General features: G+C 49.1%; 1 protein-coding gene across 3 annotated transcripts in view; it reads right to left on the bottom strand.

Moving 5' to 3' along the window:
• The window catches only part of LOC121572762 (tuftelin-like), a 55,643-nt gene that overhangs the window by 21,066 nt on the left and 11,150 nt on the right, over window positions 1-23,427 (bottom strand). For all 3 annotated transcript variants that reach the window (XM_045222340.1, XM_045222341.1, XM_041884786.1), the window contains exons 2-4: window positions 13,753-13,923; window positions 13,525-13,609; window positions 946-1,011 (exon numbers count right to left, since the gene is read on the bottom strand). In XM_045222340.1, coding sequence (XP_045078275.1) covers window positions 946-1,011; window positions 13,525-13,557 — 99 coding nt within the window. In that variant the 5' untranslated portion in view covers window positions 13,558-13,609; window positions 13,753-13,923. The remainder of the gene's footprint in view (window positions 1-945; window positions 1,012-13,524; window positions 13,610-13,752; window positions 13,924-23,427) is intronic.

The raw sequence follows: 23,427 nt of genomic DNA, 5'->3' as shown, positions 1-23,427 counted from the left end.
GTTGCGAGAGCAAAATGGATTTTGGAGAGCAAACTGGAAAATTGGTCGGAGAGGGAGAAAAGACATCCATGTGGGGACGCAGCGTATTTGTCAGTGCAAAGTCTTGACATGTATTATGTATTCATTCAGGCAAACAAAACATTTCTGCTCTCAAATTAATTTACTGCATGCGGAAATGCAGTTCTGCCTGCTCTCAAGTTTAATTTGTGCACACATTAAATTTTTTACATTTTTGTCATTTAGCAGACGCTCTTATCCAGAGCGACTTACAGTTAGTGAGTGCATACATTTTTCATACTGGCCCCCCGTGGGAATCAAACCCACAACCCTGGCGTTGCAAGCGCCATGCTCTACCAACTGAGCTACAGGGGACTACATTGCGCTTGTCCTCTGCTCGCTCGACCACAGTTGTTCTCTCTCCACTCAAGTGTTTGCTCGCGCAATGATGTTTCATCTTGCTCATGATGGCGTGCCTGTTCGACTTTTGAATCTAGCTTTAGTTGGTCAAGTGAGAAGTCGTTAGCCAGCCTACATAGCAACCATTTTTGTTAGGCATAGCAACCAATGTTTTTACATGGATGAAAGTATTTTTGTTTTTGTCCTCAGATGGAAGGATTAAATAGTACGAATTGACTTGTCAAAATAGCGTGCAGAACGCACTACAGGCATCGCATTACAGGCATCATGAGCATATGTAAATTAAGTGAAAGTGTCACATTTGTGAATGGACAGTGAGCATTCTAGGCATTGTTTTGGCACCGAGTTTCTGGTTCTAACTCCAAAAAGTTGGTACTAACCCTGCTCCGGAGCAGGGCCAGCTAGCCCTGGGCTAAGGTTGGTGCTAGCCCACTTCAGAATGTGAACACTCGCTTAGCCCCGGGCTAAAATCTCCCTTAGCCCAGGGCTGAGGCTCTTAGCCCTGGGCTAAGGTGCAGTGTTAGTTACCTTGTTGTTGTTATTATTCTGTCTGGTGGCCATCTGTTCCCTCAAGGTCTTCAGACAGTACCGAACCTAAAGAGAGAGAAACAATACATAACACACACATAAGAAATCATCTACATCAATAACACACATGCACAAGCACACACAAGCACGCACACATACACTAGAAATACTTTACATCAATAACACACACCCTTCCTCTACACACCCACCCCAGGACTGGAATTTCGTGATTTTAGGGGCAAGGCCATTTGGCCTTCAAGAGGTTCCCAATCTGCCAGGGCACCAAGGCCATCTGCTAGGTCACTAAGGCCATTAACCAAAATAGCAAATTAAATTGATTTGAAAACCGAAAAACACTAGCTATTCTGTTAAGAAAAACATAAGTGTATGTAAATGTACATAAATAATTAGCCTATATGCCAAATTGTTGGTGATATCCTATAATTATTGGCAGTCTATCATGTCCAGACCGATGCTGACAGGAGGGAGGCACCAGAAAATGTAGCCAAACTTTAATGAGACTTTTAATTACATAGCCTACATATATAGGCTAAACGCCAGTCATGTTTAACAAATATAATGTATGTCAGATAATTAATATTAACATCTAAAGACTTGATTCTGTCATACTTGAGGCACTGTTAGCTCAGATAGGAGAGAAAGGCCAGTGCCTGTTGCACACCACAACATCACCACCTTGCAAGCTGAATGGAAGCAGTCAACATTTTGAAACTATTTAACCATAAACGTAATTGTTTAAAACCTGGACGTTATTTTGTCATTTTATGAGGCATTCTTACCATATTCCACCATAGGAATGTTAAGGGGATTATTTTATAAATCCTTCCTCATATGCAATTGAAACCAGTATTTCTCTCATGTTCTTAACTTTCTTTCGTTGCCCCCCAGCCAAAGACATAATTAACAAATGAGTTTTCCCGCTAATTGCATTTTGGAACATTTGCGTTTATAGCCTACTACTGTGTGTGCATTGCTGAGTTCCCAATGTGTCTGTCTTCACGTGACGGGCATTGGCTTATAGGAATTGAGATATCTGAGAGAGACATGTGAGTGAGAGGTGCTTCGGAGCAGGGCGATTGGCAGCTGGGTGTCACGGATTCTGCCGAGGCTGCTCCTCCTCCTAGTTCGGGCAGGCTTCGGCGTTCGTCGTCCCCGGAGTACTAGCTGCCACCGTTGAATGTTTCTATGTGTGATTGCTTTTGTCTGTCTGTCACACCTGTGTCCGTTTGTGTCTGATTACGTGTTCTATAAGTTGCCTGTGTTGTATTGGTTAGGTTGTGTGTTGTTTTTCGCCTGTCCGTAGTGCTGCGTGTTTTTCTCTGTTTTTGTTGTTTTACGCATAGTTGCGTAATTGCTCGCCTCTGTCGTTTTGAGGCCGTTCTTTGTATCTTTGCCTTGTGGTTCACAAGTAAACTTTGTTGGACTAAGCTTCGGTGTCCTGCGCCTGACTCCCACACCACATACACCTCAGCCTTGACAGAACAACACACCAGTATGGAGTCAGCAGGAGGAGTGGCGGCACCCAAGTCGCTGGAGGATCGGATCAGCGACCAAGACACCATGATCCGGCAACTTGGGGCCGCCATGAACGAGGTGTCCAACACTCTGCGCCGGTTGGTTACGGGAGAGGTGCCCACGCCTTCTCACACCATCCCGTCACCAACGGCCAGTCCTCCTCTCTCAGCACCGGGACCCAGTGGCATTCGGCTCTCGCTCCCGAGGGCATATGATGGTTCTGCAGCCGGGTGTCAGGGGTTCCTCCTGCAGGTGGAACTCTACCTGGCCACCATACACCCAGCGCCCTCGGGATACGAGAGCGTCTCCGCCCTCATCTCCTGTCTATCCGGCAAGGCGTTGGAGTGGGCCAACGCCGAATGGAGGGGAATAGACGCTGCTTACATCACCTACGCGGAGTTCTCCCGCCGCTTCAGGACTGTCTTCGATCATCCACCTGAGGGGAAGGCGGCGGGGGAGCGTCTGTTCCACCTCCGACAGGGGAAGAGGAGCGCACAGGAGTTCGCCCTGGAGTTCCGGACTCTAGCGGCGGATGCGGGGTGGAATGAGAGGGCCCTCATCGACCATTACCGGTGTAGCCTACGAGAGGACGTTCGTCGTGAGCTGGCCTGCAGGGACACCAACCTATCCTTCGACCAGTTGGTGGACATCTCCATCCGTCTCGACACCCTGCTGGCTACCCGCGGACGTCCCGAGTGGGGGTCGTCCATTCCACCCTCCAGCACCTCCGAGCCGATTCCCATAGAGCTCGGAGGTGCTGGCGCTAGAGAGAGGAGGAGAGAGAGCCCGAGGGGGGCCATCCCCTGCACCAACTGTGGCCGTGGAGGACACACCGCGGCCAGGTGCTGGGGAGGGTCTCCTGGGAGAGGGGACAACAGGTCACGCACTGGGGAGTCATTCCAGGTGAGTAGGCGCCCCACTTACCCAGAGCTCTCTGTTGGTCACATGTGTATACCTGTGAGATTTCCACAGGTGGCACCTCATTCCCAGCATAAGGCGCTAGTAGATTCAGGCGCAGCTGGGAATTTTGTTGATCGTGCATTTTGTTATAGGTTAGGAATTCCCCTTCGGCCGGTAGAAGCCCCCTTTCCTGTTCATGCCCTAGATAGCCGGCCGTTGGGGTCGGGGTTGATCAGAGAAGTCACAGCACCACTTAAGATGACGACGCAGGGGGGTCATGAGGAGATCATTCAGTTTTATCTGATTGACTCTCCTGCGTATCCCGTGGTGCTGGGGCTTCCCTGGTTAAGCGCCCATGATCCTACCATTGCGTGGCAACAGAGGGCTCTTATGGAGTGGTCTGCCCAGTGTGTAGGGAGATGTCTAGGTGTTTCCTTAGGGGCGACCTCGGTGGAGAGTCCGAACCAAGTGCCCGCAATGCGCATTCCCCCTGAATATGAGGATTTAGCACTTGTGTTCAGCAAAACGAGGGCAACACGGCTACCACCTCATAGACAGGGGGATTGTGCGATAGATCTCCAAACAGGAGCGGCACTTCCGCGGAGCCGTGTGTATCCCCTGTCTCAAGAGGAGACAGCGGCTATGGAGACTTACATAGCCGAGTCCTTGGCACAGGGATACATACGGTCCTCCACTTCCCCGGTTTCCTCAAGTTTCTTTTTTGTGAAGAAGGACGGGGGTTTGCGCCCGTGTATTGATTACCGTAGTCTCAATCAGATCACGGTTAAGTACAGTTACCCTCTTCCACTGATTGCGACTATGACAGAATCATTACGCGGAGCGCGGTTCTTCACAAAGTTGGATCTCAGGAGCGCGTACAATCTGGTGCGCATTAGGGAGGGGGATGAATGGAAAACAGCATTTAGCACCACCTCGGGTCATTACGAGTATCTCGTCATGCCATACGGGTTGATGAATGCTCCTTCAGTCTTCCAATCCTTTGTTGACGAGATTTTCCGGGACATGCATGGGCAGGGTGTGGTAGTATACATCGACGACATCCTAGTGTACTCTTCTACACGAGCCGAGCATGTAGCTCTGGTGCGCCGAGTGTTGAGGAGACTGTTGGAGCATGACTTGTATGCCAAGGCAGAGAAATGCTTGTTCTTCCAGGAGTCCGTCTCCTTTTTTGGTTATCGGTTGTCCGCGTCTGGTGTGAAGATAGAGGTTGACCGTGTGTCGGCCCGTGCGTAATTGGCAAACTCCAACCACTGTAAAAGAGGTGCAGCAGTTTTTGGGTTTTGCTAATTACTACCGGAGGTTTATCCGGGGGCTTTGGACAGGTTGCAGCTCCCATTACGTCCCTGTTAAAGGGGGGTCCGGTTCGCTTGCAGTGGTCAGCTGAGGCGGACAGGGCATTTGTCAAACTGAAAAACCTGTTCACCTCGGCTCCGGTGCTGGCGCATCCGGATCCCTCTTTACCATTCCAAGTAGAGGTAGACGCGTCCGAGGCCGGTATTGGGGCAGTCCTGTCGCAACGGTCCGGCACGCCACCTAAGCTCCGCCCCTGTGCGTTTTATTCTAAGAAGCTCAGCTCGGCGGAGCGTAATTATGACGTAGGGGACAGGGAGCTGTTAGCTGTAGTCCAGGCCCTAAACGTGTGGAGGCATTGGCTTGAGGGGGCTCAACACCCTTTCCTCGTTCTGACTGACCACCGTAACCTGGAGTACATCCGGGCAGCTAGGAGATTGAACCCTCGTCAGGCTAGGTGGAACATGTTCCTGACCCGGTTTGTTTTTAAGATCACATACATCCCAGGGTCCCAGAACGGTAAGGCAGACGCCCTGTCCCGGCGGTATGACACAGAGGAGAGGTCCATTGAACCTACTCCCATACTGCCAGAGTCTTGTCTGGTGGCTCCGGTGGTGTGGGAGGTCGATGCGGAGATCGAGCGGGCACTGCGTACCGACCCTACTCCCCCCGAGTGTCCTGTGGGGCGGACGTACGTTCCGCTCGAGGTTCGTGATCGCCTTATCTATTGGGCTCATACATCACCCTCCTCTGGACATCCAGGTATTGGCCGGACAGTGCACTGCCTTAGCGTGAAATACTGGTGGCCAACGTTAGCTAAGGATGTGAGGGTTTATGTCTCCTCCTGCTCGGTGTGCGCCCAGTGTAAGGCACCTAGACATTTGCCCAGGGGAAAGTTACATCCCCTGCCCGTTCCACAACGACCATGGTCCCACCTCTTGGTGGATTTTGTGACCGACCTACCCCCTCCCAGGGGAATACCACCATTTTGGTCGTTGTGGATCGGTTTTCCAAGGCCTGTCGTCTCCTCCCAATGCCGGGTCTCCCTACTGCCCTACAGACCGCTGAGGCCCTATTTACCCACGTGTTCCGGCACTATGGGGTCCCCGAGGATATTGTGTCTGACCGAGGTCCCCAGTTCACCTCCAGAGTCTGGGGGCGTTCATGGAACGCTTGGGGGTCTCGGTGAGCCTTACCTCGGGGTACCACCCAGAGAGCAATGGGCAGGTTGAACGAGTCAACCAGGATGTGGGTAGGTTTCTGAGGTCCTATTGCCAGGGCCGGCCGGAGGAGTGGTCTAGGTATATCCCCTGGGCAGAGATGGCCCAGAACTCTCTCCGCCACTCCTCCACCAATTTAACACCTTTCCAGTGTATTTTAGGGTATCAGCCGGTCCTGGCACCTTGGCACGAGAGCCAGATCGAGGCCCCTGCGGTGGATGAGTGGATTCGGCGCTCGGAGGAGACGTGGGACGCTGCCCATGTCCATCTGCAGTGGGCCATCCGTCGACAAAAGGCGAGCGCCGATCGCCACCGCAGTGAGGGACCGGTGTACGCACCGGGAGATCGAGTCTGGCTCTCGACTCGAAACCTGCCCCTCCGCCTGCCCTGCCGGAAGCTGGGTCGGCGGTTTGTGGGGCCCTTTAAAGTCCTGAGAAGATTGAACGAGGTGTGTTACAGGTTACAACTGCCTATTGAGTACAAGAATATTAACCCCTCGTTCCATGTGTCTCTTCTCAGGCCGGTGGTAGCTGGCCCACTCCAAGAACATGAGATAGGAGAGACCCCTCCGCCCCCTCTGGACATCGAGGGGGCCCCGGCGTACAGGGTCCGGACCATCTTGGACTCAAGGCGCCGGATGAGTGGTCTCCAGTATCTCGTGGAGTGGGAGGGGTACGGTCCGGAGGAACGGTGCTGGGTGCCTAGGAGGGACATCCTAGATCCATCCCTCCTGACGGAGTTCCACCGTGGGCATCCCACGCGCCCGGGTCCGCGTCCTCCTGGCCGTCCCCGAGGCCGGGGTCGGCGCACGGCTGGAGCCGCGCGTCAAGGGGGGGTACTGTCACGGATTCTGCCGAGGCTGCTCCTCCTCCTAGTTCGGGCAGGCTTCGGCGTTCGTCGTCCCCGGAGTACTAGCTGCCACCGTTTAATGTTTCTATGTGTGATTGCTTTTGTCTGTCTGTCACACCTGTGTCCGTTTGTGTCTGATTACGTGTTCTATAAGTTGCCTGTGTTGTATTGGTTAGGTTGTGTGTTGTTTTTCGCCTGTCCGTAGTGCTGCGTGTTTTTCTCTGTTTTTGTTGTTTTACGCATAGTTGCGTAATTGCTCGCCTCTGTCGTTTTGAGGCCGTTCTTTGTATCTTTGCCTTGTGGTTCACAAGTAAACTTTGTTGGACTAAGCTTCGGTGTCCTGCGCCTGACTCCCACACCACATACACCTCAGCCTTGACACTGGGAGAAAGGAATTATAATTATTATGTTCAGCCAAAGTGGCCGCAAGGCATGGATTTTGTTAGGGGGCATTACAGCCACACAAGGGGGCATCGAAGGCCATGGCTGTCGATGCCGCAGGGAAATTCAAGCCCTGACCCACCCAACCCATTAAAGGAACTGAAGAATGTAACTGAAGAATGTAAACGTAAAGAATGGTGCTGGGATGTAGAACTTTTTTTTTGAGCTGATCTTAACTTGTTTTGTACAAAATGTTTTCTGCAATCGTTTCCTATGACTGAAAAGAGCTTCTGGACACCAGAACAGCGATCACTAACCTCAATTTGGATGAAGAATTCTACTTCAATGACTCAGCCCTAGGCACGACATAGTGCTCACCTGGGACCAGGCCCTAATTCCTGACACTCGGAAGAGGAAAAGACGGTGATATAGAGGCAGACGTGGGGGCACCCAGATGAAACTATGGTGACGAGTAAATAAACAGCTTCTAACCTCTGTTCTAATGGTCAAATGTACAATCATTGGAGAACAAACTAGACAAGCTCTGTTAGAGATAATGGCGCCGGAGAAGATGGCTGCCATTTTACAGACCTCTAACCAATTGTACTATTGTGTGTTTAGCCAACGTACAATCATTGGATAACAAAATAGATGAACTATGATCACGGATATCCTACCAACGGGACATTAAAAACTGTAATATCTTATGTTTCACCGAGTCGTGGCTGAACGACAACAAGGATAACATACAGCTGGCGGGGTTTACGCTGCATCGGCAAGATAGAACAGCGGCCTCCGGTAAGACAAGGGGTGGCGGTCTGAGTATATTTGTAAACAACAGCTGGTGCACAAAATCTAATACTAAGGAAGTCTCGAGGTTTTGCTCGCCTGAGGTAGAGTATCTCATGATAAGCTGTAGACCACACTATTTACCAAGATAGTTTTCATCTATATTTTTCGTAGCTGTCTATTTACCACCACAAACCGATGCTGGCACTAAGATTGCACTCAATGAGCTGTATATGGCCAAAAGTAAACAGGAAAACGCTCATCCAGAGGCAGCGCTCCTAGTGGCCGGGGACTTTAATGCAGGGAAAATTAAATCTGTTCTATCTAATTTCTACCAGCATGTTAAATGTGCAACCAGAGGAAAAAAAACTCTAGACCACCTTTACTCCTCACACAGAGACGCGTACAAAGCTCTCCCTCGCCCTCCATTTGGCAAATCTGACCATAATTATATCCTCCTGATTCCTGCTTATAAGCAAAAACTAAAGCAGGAAGCACCAGTGACTTGGTTAATAAGGAAGTGGTCAGATGACGCAGATGCTAAGCTACAGGACTGTTTTGTTAGCACAGACTGGAATATATTCTGGGATTCTTCCGATAGCATTGAGGAGTACACCACATCAGTCATTGGCTTCGTCAATAAGTGCATCCATGACGTCGTCCCCACAGTAACCGTACGTACATACCCCAACCAGAAGCCATGGATTACAGGCAACATCCGTACAGAGCTAAAGGGTAGAGCTGCCGCTTTCAAGGAGCGGGACTCTAACCCGGATGCTTATAAGAAATCTCGCTATGCCCGCCGACGAACCATCAAACAGGCAAAGAGTCAATATAGGACTAAGATTTAATTGTACTACACCGGCTCCGACGCTCGTCGGATGTGGCAGGGCTTGAAAACTATTACAGACTACAAAGGGAAGCACAGCTGCGAGCTGCCTAGTGACACAAGCCTACCAGATGAGCTAAATCACTTATATGCTCACTTCGAGGCAAGCAACACTGAAGCATTCATGAGAGCATCAGCTGTTCCGGATGACTATGTGATCACGCTCTCCGTAGCCGATGTGAGCAAGACTTTTAAGCAGGTCAACATTCACAAGGCCGCAGGGCCAGACGGATTACCAGGACGTATACTCAGAGCATGCGCTGACCAACTGGCAAGTGTCTTCACTGACATTTTCAACATGTCCCTGACTGAGTCTGTAATACCAACATGTTTCAAGCAGACCACCATAGTCCCTGTGCCCAAGAACACTAAGATAACCTGCCTAAATGACTACCGACCCGTAGCACTCACGTCTGTAGCCATGAAGTGCTTTGAAAGGCTGGTCATGGCTCACATCAACACCATTATCCCAGAAACCCTAGACCCACTCCAATTTGCATACTGCCCCAACAGATCCAGAGATGATGCAATCTCTATTGCACTCCACACTGCCCTTTCACACCTGGACAAGAGGAACTCCCTGTTCACCCATGACTGCATGGCCAGGCACGACTCCAACAGCATCATTAAGTTTGCTGACGACACAACAGTGATAGGCCTGATCACCAACAACGATGAGACAGCCTATAGGGAGGAGGTCAGAGACCTGGTCATGTCGTGCCAGGATAACAACCTCTCCCTCAATGTGATCAAGACAAAGGAGATGATTGTGGACTACAGGGGAAAAAAAGAGGACTGAGCACGCCCCCATTCTCATCGACAGGGCTGTAGTGGAACAGGTTGAGAGCTTCAAGTTCCTTGGTGTCCACATCACCAACAAACTATCATGGTCCAAACACACCAAGACAGTCGTGAAGAGGGCACGACGAAGCCTATTCCCCCTCAGGAGACTGGAAAGATTTAGCATGGGTCCTCAGATCCTCAAAAAGTTCTACAGCTGCACCATCGAGAGCATCCTGACTGGTTGCATCACCGCCTGGTATGGCAACTGCTCGGCCTCCGACCGCAAGGGGGTAGTGTGTACGGCCCAGTACATCACTGGGGCCAAGCTCCCTGCCATCATGGCAGCATCTCGTAAACTCAAGGTCAGGGGTGTGTGTCTCTAACAACAGCTGATGCGCAATCTCTAATATTAAGGAAGTCTCGAGGTTCTGCTCCCCTGAGTTAGAATACCTCATGATAAGCTGTAGGCCATACTATTTACCAAGAAAGCTACAAAAAATATAGATGAAAACTGTCTATTTACCACCACAAACCAATACTGGCTCTAAGACAGCACTCAACGAGCTATGTAGGGCCATAAGCCACCAAGAAAATGCTCATCCAGAGGCAGCACGCCTAGTGGCCAGTGATTTTAATGCAGGAAAACTGAAATCCATTTTACCTAATTTCTACCAGCATGTCACCTGTGCAACTAGAGGGAAAAAAACTCTAGATCGCCTTTACTCCACACACAGAGACGTATAACTATATCCTCCTGATTCCTGCTTTCAAACAAAAACTCAAACAGGTTCTTCCAGTGACATGCTCAATTCGGAAGTGGTCCTTTGAAGCAGATGCTAAGCTACAGGACTGTTTTGCTAGCACAGACTGGAAAATGTTCCGGAATTCATCCGATGGCATTGAGGAGTTTACCACATCAGTCACAGGCTTCAATAATAAGTGCATCGACAGCGTTGTATGTAAAGTGCATTCGGAATATATTCAGACACCTTGACTTCTTCCACACTTTGTGTTACAGCCTTATTGTAAAATGGCAACAAACAAAAAAAACGGAAATATCACATTTACATAACTATTCAGACCCTTTACACAGTACTTTGTTGAAGCACCATTGGCAGCGATTATAGCCTCGAGTCTTCTTGGGTATGACGCTACAAGCTTGGCACACCTGTATCTGGAGAGTTTCTCCCATTCTGCTCTGCAGATCCTCTCAAGCTCTGTCAGGTTGGATGGGGAGCGTCGCTGCACAGCTATTTTCAGGTCTCTCCAGCGATGTTCGATCGGATTCAAGTCCGGGCTCTGGCTGGGCCACTCAAGGACATTCAGAGACTTGCCCTGAAGCCACTCCTGCGTTGTCTTGGTTGTGTGCTTAGGATCATTGTCCTGTTGGAAGGTGAACCTTCTTCCCAGTCTGAGGTCCTGAGTGCTCTGGAGCAGGTTTTCATCAAGGATCTCTCTGTACTTTGCTCCGTTCATTTTTGCCTCGATCCTGACTAGTTTCCCAGTCCCTGTCGCTGAAAAACATCCCCACAGTATTGTTTCTGCCACCACCATGCTTCACCGTAGGGATGGTACCAGCTTTCCTCCAGGCGTGACGCATGGCATTCAGGCCAAAGAGTTCAATCTTGGTTTCATCAGACCAGAGAATCTTGTTTCTCATGGTCTGAGAGTCCTTTAGGTGCCTTTTGGCAAACTCCAAGTGGGCTGTCATGTGCCTTTTACTGAGGAGTGGCTTCTGTCCAGCCACTCTACCATAAAGACCTGATTGGTGGAGTGCTGCAGAGATGGTTGTCCTTCTGGAAGGTTCTCCCATCTCCACAGAGGAACTCTTGAACTATGTCAGAGTGACCATCGGGTTCTTGGTCACCTTCCTGACCAAGGCCATTCTCCCCCGATTGCTCAATTTGGCTGGGCGGCCAGCTCTAGGAAGTCTTGGTGGTTCCAAACTTCATCTATTTAAGAATGATGGAGGCCACTGTGTTCTTGGTGACCTTCAATGCTGCAGACATTTTTTGGTACACTTCCCCAGATCTGTGCCTCGACACAATGCTGTTTCGGAGCTCTACGGACAATTCCTTCGACCTCATGGCTTGGTTTTTGTTCTGACATGCACTGTCAACTGTGGGACCTTATATAGACAAGTGTGTGCTTTCCAAATCATGTCCAATCAATTGAATTTACCACAGGTGGACTCCAATCAAGTTGTAGAAACATCTCAAAGATGATCAATGGAAACTGGATCCACCTGAGCTCAATTTCGAGTATCATAGTAAAGGGTCTGAATACTTATGTAAATAAGGTATTTCTGTTTTTTTATTTTTAATAAATTAGCAAACATTTCTAAAAACCTTTTTTCACTTTGTCATTATGGGGTATTGTGTGTAGATTGATGAGGAATTGTATTTATTTAATCCATTTTAGAATAAGGCTGTAACATAACAAAATGTGGAAAAGGGGAAGGGGTCTGAATACTTTCCGAATGCACTGTACATATCCCAACCAGAAGCCATGGATTACAGGCAACCTCCACACTGAGCTAAAGGCTAGAGCTGCCGCTTTCAAGGAGCGGGACACTAACCCGGACTTATAAGAAATCCCGCTGCGCACTCCGACAAACCATCAAACAGGACTAAGATCGAATCATACTACACTAGCTCTGATGCTAGTCGGATGTGACAGGGCTTGCAAATTATCACGGATTACAAAGGAAACCCAGCCACGAGCTGCCCAGTGACACAAGCCTACCAGACGAGCTAAATGCATTCTATGCTTGCATTGAGGCAAGCAACACTGGACCATGCTTGAGAGCACCAGCTGTTCCGGACGACTGTGTGAGTAAGACCTTTAAACAGGTTAACATTCACAAGGCCTCAGGGCCAGACGGATTACCATGAGAATGCTGTTTATTGACTACAGCTCAGCGTTCAACGCCATAGAGCCCTTGAAGCTCATCACTAAGCTAAGGTTCCTTGGACTGAATACCTCACTCTGCAACTTGATCCTGGACTTCTTGATAGGCCGGCCCCAGGTGGTGAGGGTAGGCAACAACACATCTGCCACACTGACCCTCAACACGGAGCCCCTCAGGGGTGCGTGCCTAGTCCCTTCCTGTACACCCTGTTCACCCACGACTTTGTGGCTGGCACAGCTCTAACACCATCATTAAGTTTGCAGACGACACGACGGTGGTAGGCCTGATCACCGATGATGCCACAAACTGTTCTCGTTGCTACCACACGGCAAGAGGTACCAATGCACCAATTTTGGAACCAACAGCACCCTGAACAGCTTCTACCCCCAAGCTATAAGACTTCTAAACAAGACTGCTAAATAGCTAATCAAATGGCTACCAGGACTACATGCATTGACCCTTTTTTGTACTAACTCTCTTGCACACACACGTACTTACACTGACACCCCAACACATACACACACACACACACACAACATGCACACACATGCATACTGACGCTACACACAGACTCACACACACACGTTCACACTCACAAACATACGCTACTGTCTATTATATCTCCTGTTGCCTAGTCACTTTACCCCTACCTCAATTACCTCATACCCCTGCACATCGACTCGGTACAGGTACTCCCTGTAATATACCCATGTTATTTTCTACTCCCTATATATAGCCATGCTATTTTTACTGGTTATTTTTATTAGTTATTCACTGTGTATTTATTCCTCGTGCCACTATTTCAATTGTATTTTTTATTTCATCTTTAACTCTGCATTGTTGGAAAAGGACCCATAGGTAAGCATTTCACTGTTAGTCTACACCTGTTGTCTACGAAGCACGTGACAAATACAATTTGATTTGAATTTCCCTGTCCTTCAACTAATGTTGAGTCATTATCCCATTTCTGGTGCAGAGAGAATGTAACCAAGATGGCCGAACTCACAGACCTCCTGTATCTGAGACACCTCGTCTGTCAGCATCTTGACACTGCTGGTGTTCCGCTTCTCTCTGTTTGTGGGACTCGAGGTACACCTGGACAACACAACAAGGGTGTTATGTTAGTTTTAGGTGATGTAAAACAAGCAAACACGCACGAACACAGTACAGCACACACAGGCTTAAACTTGCTCATAGACAGACAGACTGTACAAATACTAATGAGGTCATACACTCACCTTGAGGACCTCTACTTTCTCCTCTGATAGTGGGACCAGGTCTAGCCTCTGGCTGGTCTGGTAGTCACTCGTTGACTGGTCTTCACTGGTCAACTGAGACTGTGGCTGTTCTGATGACTGGGTCAACTGGTTCTGGTCTTGTAGAGTGAGTCTGAGCCACCTGCACCCGATCTGAAACAAAAGACGAAAGGAATAAGATGAGTGAGAGGAAGAAAAAGGAGAGGGAAAAGGGGATGGGAATGGAAAGACAATAGAGTAGGGACTAAATAAAGTGCAACAGAGAGGTGAGAGTGATATGGTACAGAGGGAGGGAGAGGCGGTGCCCTATAAAACTGTCCAGGGAGAAAGTGTTGATGGGCAAGCATTGCTACTATCTACCCATCTATCCATTGACAGTGACACTTTCCAGACTTTGTCCAGATGAATCAGTGACTGTCTGTTGTTTCCACCGCACTGCCTTTCCAATCCAGGTTTTGTATGCGTCCCAAATGGCATCCTATTCCCAATATAGTACCCAACTTTTGACCAGAGCCCTATGCACCCTGGTCAAAAGTAGTGCACTATAAAGATACTTAGTATGATATCTTACGTTTGGTATGGTTAAATAAGACAGAAGGTTACTAAAGGCAAAAACATGGTTAATCGGGGTGGATGGGCGTATAACTTGAAAGTCTAGCAACCCAAAGGTTGCGTGTTCGAATCTCATCACCGACAACTTTAGCATTTTAGCTTATTAGAAACTTTGCAACTACTTTTTAGCTACTTTGCAACTACTTAGCATGTTAGCTAACCCTTCCCCTAACCCTAACCTTAACCCTTTAAACTAACTCCTAACCCCTAGCCTAGCTATCGTTAGCCACCTAGCTAACATTAGCGTTTGCCACCTCGCCACGTAGCTAACGTTAGCCACAACAAATTGGAATCCGTAACAATATTATATGAATTGTAATTCGTAACATATGATACGAAATGGATGATTGACATCCACAAATGAATACATACGAAACATAACATATCATACTAATTGGAGTGTTCCGGATTTACATTTACCATGTTACATCTAGTCTATGAGACCAGGCTGATCGGAGAGGAGGCAGAGCATGCATTAAGCTTTCCTGAATAAGTGGGCCTGCTGGGAGCATACAGTATGTGGCCACATTTTTTGATTAGGTGGCCATGATGGTATGAGGGCCAGATTGGGAATTTAGCTAGGACACCGGGGTTAACACCCCTACTCTTACAATAAGTGCCATGGGACCTTTAGTGACCACAGAGAGTCAGGATACACCTTTAACATCCCACCCTACACAGGGCAATGTCCCAAATCACTGCCCTGGGGCATTGGGATATTATTTTTTTGACAAGAGGAAATAGTGCCTCCTATTGGCCCTCCAACACCAATTCCAGCAGCATCTGGTCTCCCATCCAGGGACCTACCAGAACCAACCCTGCTTAGCTTCAGAGGTAAGCCAGCAATTGGGAATGATGATCCGCAACAGACAGCGCATCTCATTATCAGAGTTTAAATACAGCCAGACAGGCCTGCTAATGTGCCTTTCTAGACCTTATAAACTGTCGAGAGTAGACCCACAACTGATATGAATGGAATGAAATATTCAAATCACAGGGTTTTTGCGCCTTTTTTCAAATTACATTTTCACTGCAGTTTACAGAGACAGAGTAGAATGTTGTACTCACTTGAAAACAATCATGCAATTATTCATTATAATGTGGTGTTGTAGGCTAGACTAGGTAGGATAATTGTATTGTCCCTAAACAAGATCAATAGGGGAGCTTTTTGAGCTGTGTGGCTCATGACTTCTCTGTTCTTTCATGCGCAATGACGCACCTGGTCTCTCCGCTGATATTGAAAATGTATGCCGCTTTGAATGATTTCTGTGTGGTATGATTGCTAGTTAGCATATTGCAGATCTGGACAAACGATCTACCAACCACTATTGTCACTATGAATGGTGGATAGAGGGCAGGATAGACAGTTACACTTTATTAACCTGTGGTATTGTTAGCGCGCAGAAAAGCGTAGTGCATAAGGGAAGTACCAAAACACCTTGATATACATTTACATTTTCGTCATTTAGCAGACGCTCTTATCCAGAGCGACTTACAATATAGGGGAGGCGCATGCAAGCAGATGAGGAAATGTGTCTGGGATGGAATAAATTATATATTAAAACCTGCAAAAGGGTGAATGTTGTGACGAGGTGTGAAAGAAGGAGTCAGGCGCAGGAGGTAAAATACCGAAGTCCAGAGTTTAATCCGTTTGCATAAATCAAACACCCCAAGCGTCAAACGAAACTGTACAAGGGAAAACATCCACCTTGGCAATAATACAGTGTAATGTAGCTCAACCGTGGGACACTGTAAAGTCCATGGAGAATAAGAGCACTTCCTCCCAGCTGCCCACTGCACTGAGGCTAGGAAACACTATCACCACCGATAAATCTACAATAATCGAGAATTTCAACAAGCATTTTGCTACGGCTGGCCATGCTTTCCACCTGGCTACCACTACCCCGGCCACCAACTCTGCACCCTCCGCTGCAACTTGCCCATGCCCCCCCCGCTTCTCCTTCACACAAATTCAGACAGCTGATGTTCTGAAAGAGCTGAAAAATCTGGACCCCTACAAATCATCTGGGCTAGACAATCTGGACCCTTTCTTTCAAAAACTAGCCGCCGAAATTGTCGCAACCCCTATTACTAGCCTGTTCAACCTCTCTTTCGTAACGTCTGAGATCCCCAGAGATTGGAAAGCTGCCGCGGTCATCCCCCTCTTCAAAGGGGGTGACACTCTAAATCCAAACTGTTACAGACCTATATCCATCCTGCCCTGCCTTTCGAAAGTATTTGAAAGCCAAGTTAACAAACAGATCACCGACCATTTCGCATCCCACCGTACCTTCTCCGCTATGCAATCCGGTTTCCGAGCTGGTCATGGGTGCACTTCAGCCACGCTCAAGGTCCTAAACGATATTATAACCGCGATCGATAATAGACAGTACTGTGCAGCCGTCTTCATCGACCTGGCCAAGGCTTTCGACTCTGTCAACCACCGCATTCTTATTGGCAGACTAAATAGCCTTGGTTTCTAAAATGACTGCCTCGCCTGGTTCACCAACTACTTCTCAGAGTTCAATGTGTCAAATCGGAGGGCCTGTTGTCTGGACCTATGGCAGTCTCTATGGGGGTGCCACAGGGTTCAATTCTTGGGCCGACTCTTTTTTCCGTGTATATCAATGATGTCGCTCTTGCTGCTGGTGACTCTCAGATCCACCTCTACGCAGACGACACCATTTTGTATACATATGGCCCTTCATTGGACACTGTGTTAACAAACCTCCAAACGAGCTTCAATGTCATACAACACTCCTTCAGTAGCCTCCAACTGCTCTTAAACACTAGTAAAACTAAATTCATGCTCTTCAATCGAACGCTGCTGGCACCCGCCCACCCGACTAGAATCACCACTCTCGACGGGTCTGACCTAGAGTATGTGGACAACTACAAATACCTAGGTGTCTGGTTAGACTGTAAACTCTCCTTCCAGACTCACATTAAGAATCTCCAATCCAAAGTTAAATCTAGAATCGGCTTCCTATTTCGCAACAAAGCCTCCTTCACTCATGCTGCCAAACATGCCCTCGTAAAACTGACTATCCTACCGATCCTTGACTTCGGCGATGTCATTTACAAAATAGCCTCCAACACTCTACTCAGCAAATTGGATGTAGTCTATCACAGTGCCATCCGTTTTGTCTCCAAAGCCCCATACACTACCCACCACTGTGACCTGTACGCTCTTGTTGGCTGGTCCTCACTACATGTTCGTCGTCAAACCCACTGGCTCCAGGCCATCTATAAATCACTGCTAGGCAAATCCCCGCCTTATCTTAGCTCATTGGTCACCATAGCAGCACCCACCCGTAGTCTGCGCTCCAGCAGGTATATCTCACTGGTCATTCCCAAAGCCAACACCTCCTTTGGCCGCCATTCCTTCCAGTTCTCTGCTGCCAATGACTGGAACGAATTGCAAAAATCTCTGAAGCTGGAGACTCTTATCTCCCTCACTAACTTTAAGCATCAATTGTCAGAGCACCTTACCGATCACTGCACCTGTACACAGCCTATCTGAAATTAGCACACCCAACTACCTCATCCCTATATTGTTATTTATTTTGCTCTTTTGCACCCCAGTATCTCTATTTGCACATAATCTCTTGCACATCTAGCATTCCAGTGTTAATACTAATTGTAATTATTTTGCACTATAGCCTATTTACTGCCTTACCTCCATAACTTGCTACATTTGCACACACTGTATATATATTTTTTGTTGTATTTTTGATTTTTTTACCCCATATGTAACTCTGTGTTGTTGTTTTTATCGCACTGCTTTGCTTTATCTTGGCCAGGTCGCAGTTGTAAATGAGAACTTGTTCTCAACTGGCTTACCTGGTTAAATAAAGGTGAAATAAAAAATAAAAATAAAAATACCGAGCTACACGCTCTCACAACAAAACAATCACTCACAAAGACAAGGGGGACAGAGGGAACACTTACTAATTAGGGGAATGAGCACCAGGTGTGTGTGATTGACAAGACATGACAAGTGGAGTGATGAGAATGGGATCGGCAGTAGCTAGTACTCCGGTGACGACGAACGCCGAAGCCTGCCCGAACCAGGAGGGGGGGCAGCCTCGGCGGAAGTCGTGACAGTACCCCGACCCTGATGCGCGGCTCCAGCAGTGCGTTGACCCCGGCCTCGGGGACGGCCAGGAGGACGCGGAGCAGGGCGAGTCGGATGGCGATGGTGGAAATCCCTCAACAGGGAGGGATCGAGGATGTCCCGCCTTGGGACCCAGCACCGTTCCTCCGGACCGTACCCCTCCCACTCCACGAGATACTGAAGGCCCCCCACCCGACACCTCGAATCCAGGATGGAACGGACCGAGTACGCCGGGGCCCCCACAATGTCCAGAGGAGGTGGAGGAACCTCCCGTACCTCAGACTCCTGGAGCGGACTAGCTACCACCGTCCTGAGGAGAGACACATGAAACGAGGGGTTAATACGGTAATCAGGGGGGAGTAACAACCTGTATGTCACCTCGTTTATTCTCCTCAGGACTTTAAACGGCCCCACAAACCGCAGGCTCAGCTTCCGGCAGGGCAGGCGGAGGGGCAGATTCTGGGTCGAGAGCCAGACCCGATCCCCCGGTACGAACACCGGGGCCTCCCTGTGGTGGCGGTCAGCGTTGGCCTTCTGATGACGCACAGCGCGCTGGAGGTGAACGTGGGCAGCATCCCAAGTCTCCTCCGCGCGCCGAAACCAGTCATCCACCGCGGGAGCCTCGGTCTGGCTCTGGTGCCACGGTGCCAGGACCGGTTGGTAACACAAAACACATTGGAAGGGTGTTAGGTTAGTGGAGGAGTGGAGGAGTGGCGGAGAGAGTTCTGAGCATATTCTGCCCACGGCAGGAACACCGACCACTCCCCCGGCCGGTCCTGAACCTACCCACATCTTGATTCACCCTTTCCACCTGACCATTGCTCTCGGGGTGAAAACCAGAGATCAGGCTGACCGAGACCCCCAGACGTTCCATGAACGCCTTCCAGACTCTAGACGTGAACTGGGAACCTCGGTCGGACATTATATCCTCTGGTACCCCATAGTGCCGGAAGACGTGAGTAAACAGAGCCTCCGCAGTTTGTAGGGCCGTGGGGAGACCGGGCAGAGGAAGGAGGCGGCAGAACTTTGAAAAGCGGTCCACAACGACCAGGAAAGTGGTGTTACCTTGGGAGGGGGGAAGATCAGTGAGAAAAATCAATACTCAGGTGAGACCATGGTCGTTGTGGAACTGGTAAAGGTTGTAGCTTACCCGCTGGGAGGTGCCTAGGTGCCTTACTCTGGGCGCACACTGAGCATGAGGAAACATACACCCTCACGTCCTTAGCCAAGGTAGGCCACCAGTACTTCTCGGTCAGGCAGCGCATTGTACGACCGATACCTGGATGACCAGAGGAGGGTGACGTGTGTGCCCAGTAGATCAGACGATCACGGATAAGCGCAGGCACGTACTGCAGCCCAGCTGGACACTGTGGTGGAGATGGATCTGTGCGTAATGCCTACGCTATATCTGCGTCCATCGCCCATACTACTGGCGCCACAATGCATGAGGCCGGGAGTATGGGGGTGTTGTCTCTGGGCCTCTCCTCTGTGTCATACAGCCGAGACAGTGCGTCTGCATTCACGTTCTTCGTACCCGGAATGTAGGAGTGTGAAATCAAACCGGGTGAAGATTTCTCCCGAGTGGCGCAGTGGTCTAAGGCACTGCATCGCAGTGCTAGCTGTGCCACTAGAGATCCTGGTTCGAATCCAGGCTCTGCTGTAGCCGGCCGCAACCGGGAGACAAATGGGGCGGCGCACAATTGGCCCAGGGTAGGGGAGGGAATGGCCGGCAGGGAGGTAGCTCAGTTGGTAGAGCATGGCGTTTGCAACGCCAGGGTTGTGGGTTTGATTCCCACGGGGGGCCAGTATGAAAATAAAAAAGAATAACGTATGCACTAACTGTAAGTCGCTCTGGATAAGAGCGTCTGCTAAATGACGTAAAATGTAAGAAGAGGGCCCACCTGGCCTGGCGAGGATTCAGCCTCCTCGCTGCCCGAATGTACTCTAGGTTATGGTGGTCTGTCCAGACGAGGAAAGGGTGTTTCGCCCCTTCGAGCCAATGTCTCCACACCGTCAAAGCTCGGACAACAGCCAACAGCTCCCGATCACCAACGCCATAGCTTTGCTCCGCCGAGCTGAGCTTCTTAGAAAATAAGGAACAGGGGCGGAGCTTGGGTGGCGTGCCTGAGCGTTGGGATAAGACAGCTCCTATCCCTACCTTGGACGCATCCACCTCCACTACGAACGGTAGTGATTGATCGGGGTGAGCCAGTACCGGGGCTGAGGTGAACAGACCCCGCAATCTACTGAATGCCAAATCAGCCTCAGCAGACCAGCGGAGCCGGGACGGCCCACCCTTCAACAAGGAGGTAATGGGAGCTGCGACCTTGCCAAAGCCCCGAATAAACCTTCGATAGTAGTTGGCAAAGCCAAGGAAGCGCTGCACCTCCTTTACCGTGGTTGGAGTCGGCCAATTACGTACGGCTGCAAATGCGGTCTCCCTCCATCTCCACACCTGTGGTGGTAATGCGATATCCGAGGAAGGAGATTGACTGCTGGAAAAACTCACACTTCTCTGTCTTGGCATAAAGATAATTTTCCAGCAGTCGGACCAGTACTTTGCGAACCAGGGACACATGCTCGGCGCGCGTAGCAGAATACACCAGGATGTCATCGATGTAGACCACCACACCGCGACCAAGCATGTCCCGAAACACCTCGTTCACAAAGGACTGGAAAACGGATGGAGCATTCATCAAACCGTAGGGCATCACCAGGTATTCACAATGCCCCGAGGTTGTGCTGAATGCTGTTTTTCACTCATCCCCTTCCCGAATACGCACCAGGTTGTAGGCACTCCTGAGGTCTAATTTGGTGAAAAAACGGGCCCCATGCATTGACTCAATCACTGAAGGAATGAGGGGAAGAGGATAACTAAATCGTACCGTCACATTATTCAGTGGTCGATAATCAATACACGGGCGTAAACCGCCATCTTTCTTCGTCACAAAGAAGAAACACAATGAGGCAGGTGAAGTGGAGGGACGTACAGTGGGGAGAACAAGTATTTGATACACTGCCGATTTTGCAGGTTTTCCTACTTACAAAGCATGTAGAGGTCTGTAATTTTTATCATAGGTACACTTCAACTGAAAATCCAGAAAATCACATTGTATGAGTTTTAAGTAATTCATTTGCTTTTTATTGCATGAAATAAGTATTTGATACATCAGAAAAGCAGAACTTAATATTTGGTACAGAAACCTTTGTTTGCAATTACAGAGATCATACGTTTCCTGTAGGTCTTGACCGGGTTTGCACACACTGAAGCAGGGATTTTGGCCCACTCCTCCATACAGACCTTCTCCAGATCCTTCAGGTTTCGGGGCTGTCGCTGGGCAATACGGACTTTTAGCTCCCTCCAAAGATTTTCTATTGGGTTCAGGTCTGGAGACTGGCTAGGCCACTCCAGGACCTTGAGATGCTTCTTACGGAGCCACTCCTTAGTTGCCCTGGCTGTGTGTTTCGGGTCATTGTCATGCTGGAAGACCCAGCCACGACCCATCTTCAATGCTCTTACTGAGGGAAGGAGGTTGTTGGCCAAGATCTCGTGATACATGGCCCCTTCCATCCTCCCCTCAATACGGTGCAGTCGTCCTGTCCCCTTTGCAGAAAAGCATCCCCAAAGAATGATTTTTCCACCTCCATGCTTCATGGTTGGGATGGTGTTCTTGGGGTTGTACTCATCCTTCTTCTTCCTCAAAACATGGCGAGTGGAGTTTAGACCAAAAAGCTCTATTTTTGTCTCATCAGACCACATGACCTTATCCCATTCCTCCTCTGGATCATCCAGATGGTCATTGGCAAACTTCAGACGGGCCTGGACATGCGCTGGCTTGAGCAGGGGGACCTTGCGTGCGCTGCAGGATTTTAATCCATAACGGCGTAGTGTGTTACTAATGGTTTTCTTTGAGACTGTGGTCCCAACTCTCTTCAGGTCATTGACCAGGTCCTGCCGTGTAGTTCTGGGCTGATCCCTCACCTTCCTCATGATCATTGATGCCCCACGAGGTGAGATCTTGCATGGAGCCCCAGACCGAGGGTGATTGACCGTCATCTTGAACTTCTTCCATTTTCTAATAATTGCGCCAACAGTTGTTGCCTTCTCACCAAGCTGCTTGCCTATTGTCCTGTAGCCCATCCCAGCCTTGTGCAGGTCTACAATTTTAACCCTGATGTCCTTACACAGCGCTCTGGTCTTGGCCATTGTGGAGAGGTTGGAGTCTGTTTGATTGAGTGTGTGGACAGGTGTCTTTTATACAGGTAACGAGTTCAAACAGGTGCAGTTAATACAGGTAATGAGTGGAGAACAGGAGGGCTTCTTAAAGAAAAACGAACAGGTCTGTGAGAGCCGGAATTCTTACTGGTTGGTAGGTGATCAAATACTTATGTCATGCAATAAAATACAAATTAATTACTTAAAAAATCATACAATGTGATTTTCTGGATTTTTGTTTTAAATTCCGTCTCTCACAGTTGAAGTGTACCTATGATAAAAACTACAGACCTCTACATGCTTTGTAAGTAGGAAAACCTGCAAAATCGGCAGTGTATCGAATTCTTGTTCTCCCCACTGTATATACCCCTGGCGCAGGGACTTGGTGACGTATATTTCCATAGCCTCCGTTTCAGCCTGCGACAGGGGATACACGTCTCCTGGGAGGTACAGCGTCTACTCGAAGGTTTATCGCGCAATCCCCCTCCCGATGAGGTGGTAATTTAGTCGCTTGCGTCTTGGAAAACGCGAGCGCCAGATCATGGTATTCGGGGGGAATGCGCACGGTGGGGGTACCGTCTGGACTTTCCACCGTGGTCGCACCAACAGAAACACCTAGACACATACCCGGACACTCACACGACTACCCCGTAAGAACCCTCTGTGGCCATGAGAAATTGGGGTTGTGAAGGGCTAACCATGGGATACCCAA

The sequence above is a fragment of the Coregonus clupeaformis genome, chromosome 8 (assembly GCF_020615455.1).
Source record: "Coregonus clupeaformis isolate EN_2021a chromosome 8, ASM2061545v1, whole genome shotgun sequence".
Lineage (NCBI taxonomy): Eukaryota > Metazoa > Chordata > Actinopteri > Salmoniformes > Salmonidae > Coregonus > Coregonus clupeaformis.
This window is presented reverse-complemented; position numbering and strand designations above follow the sequence as displayed.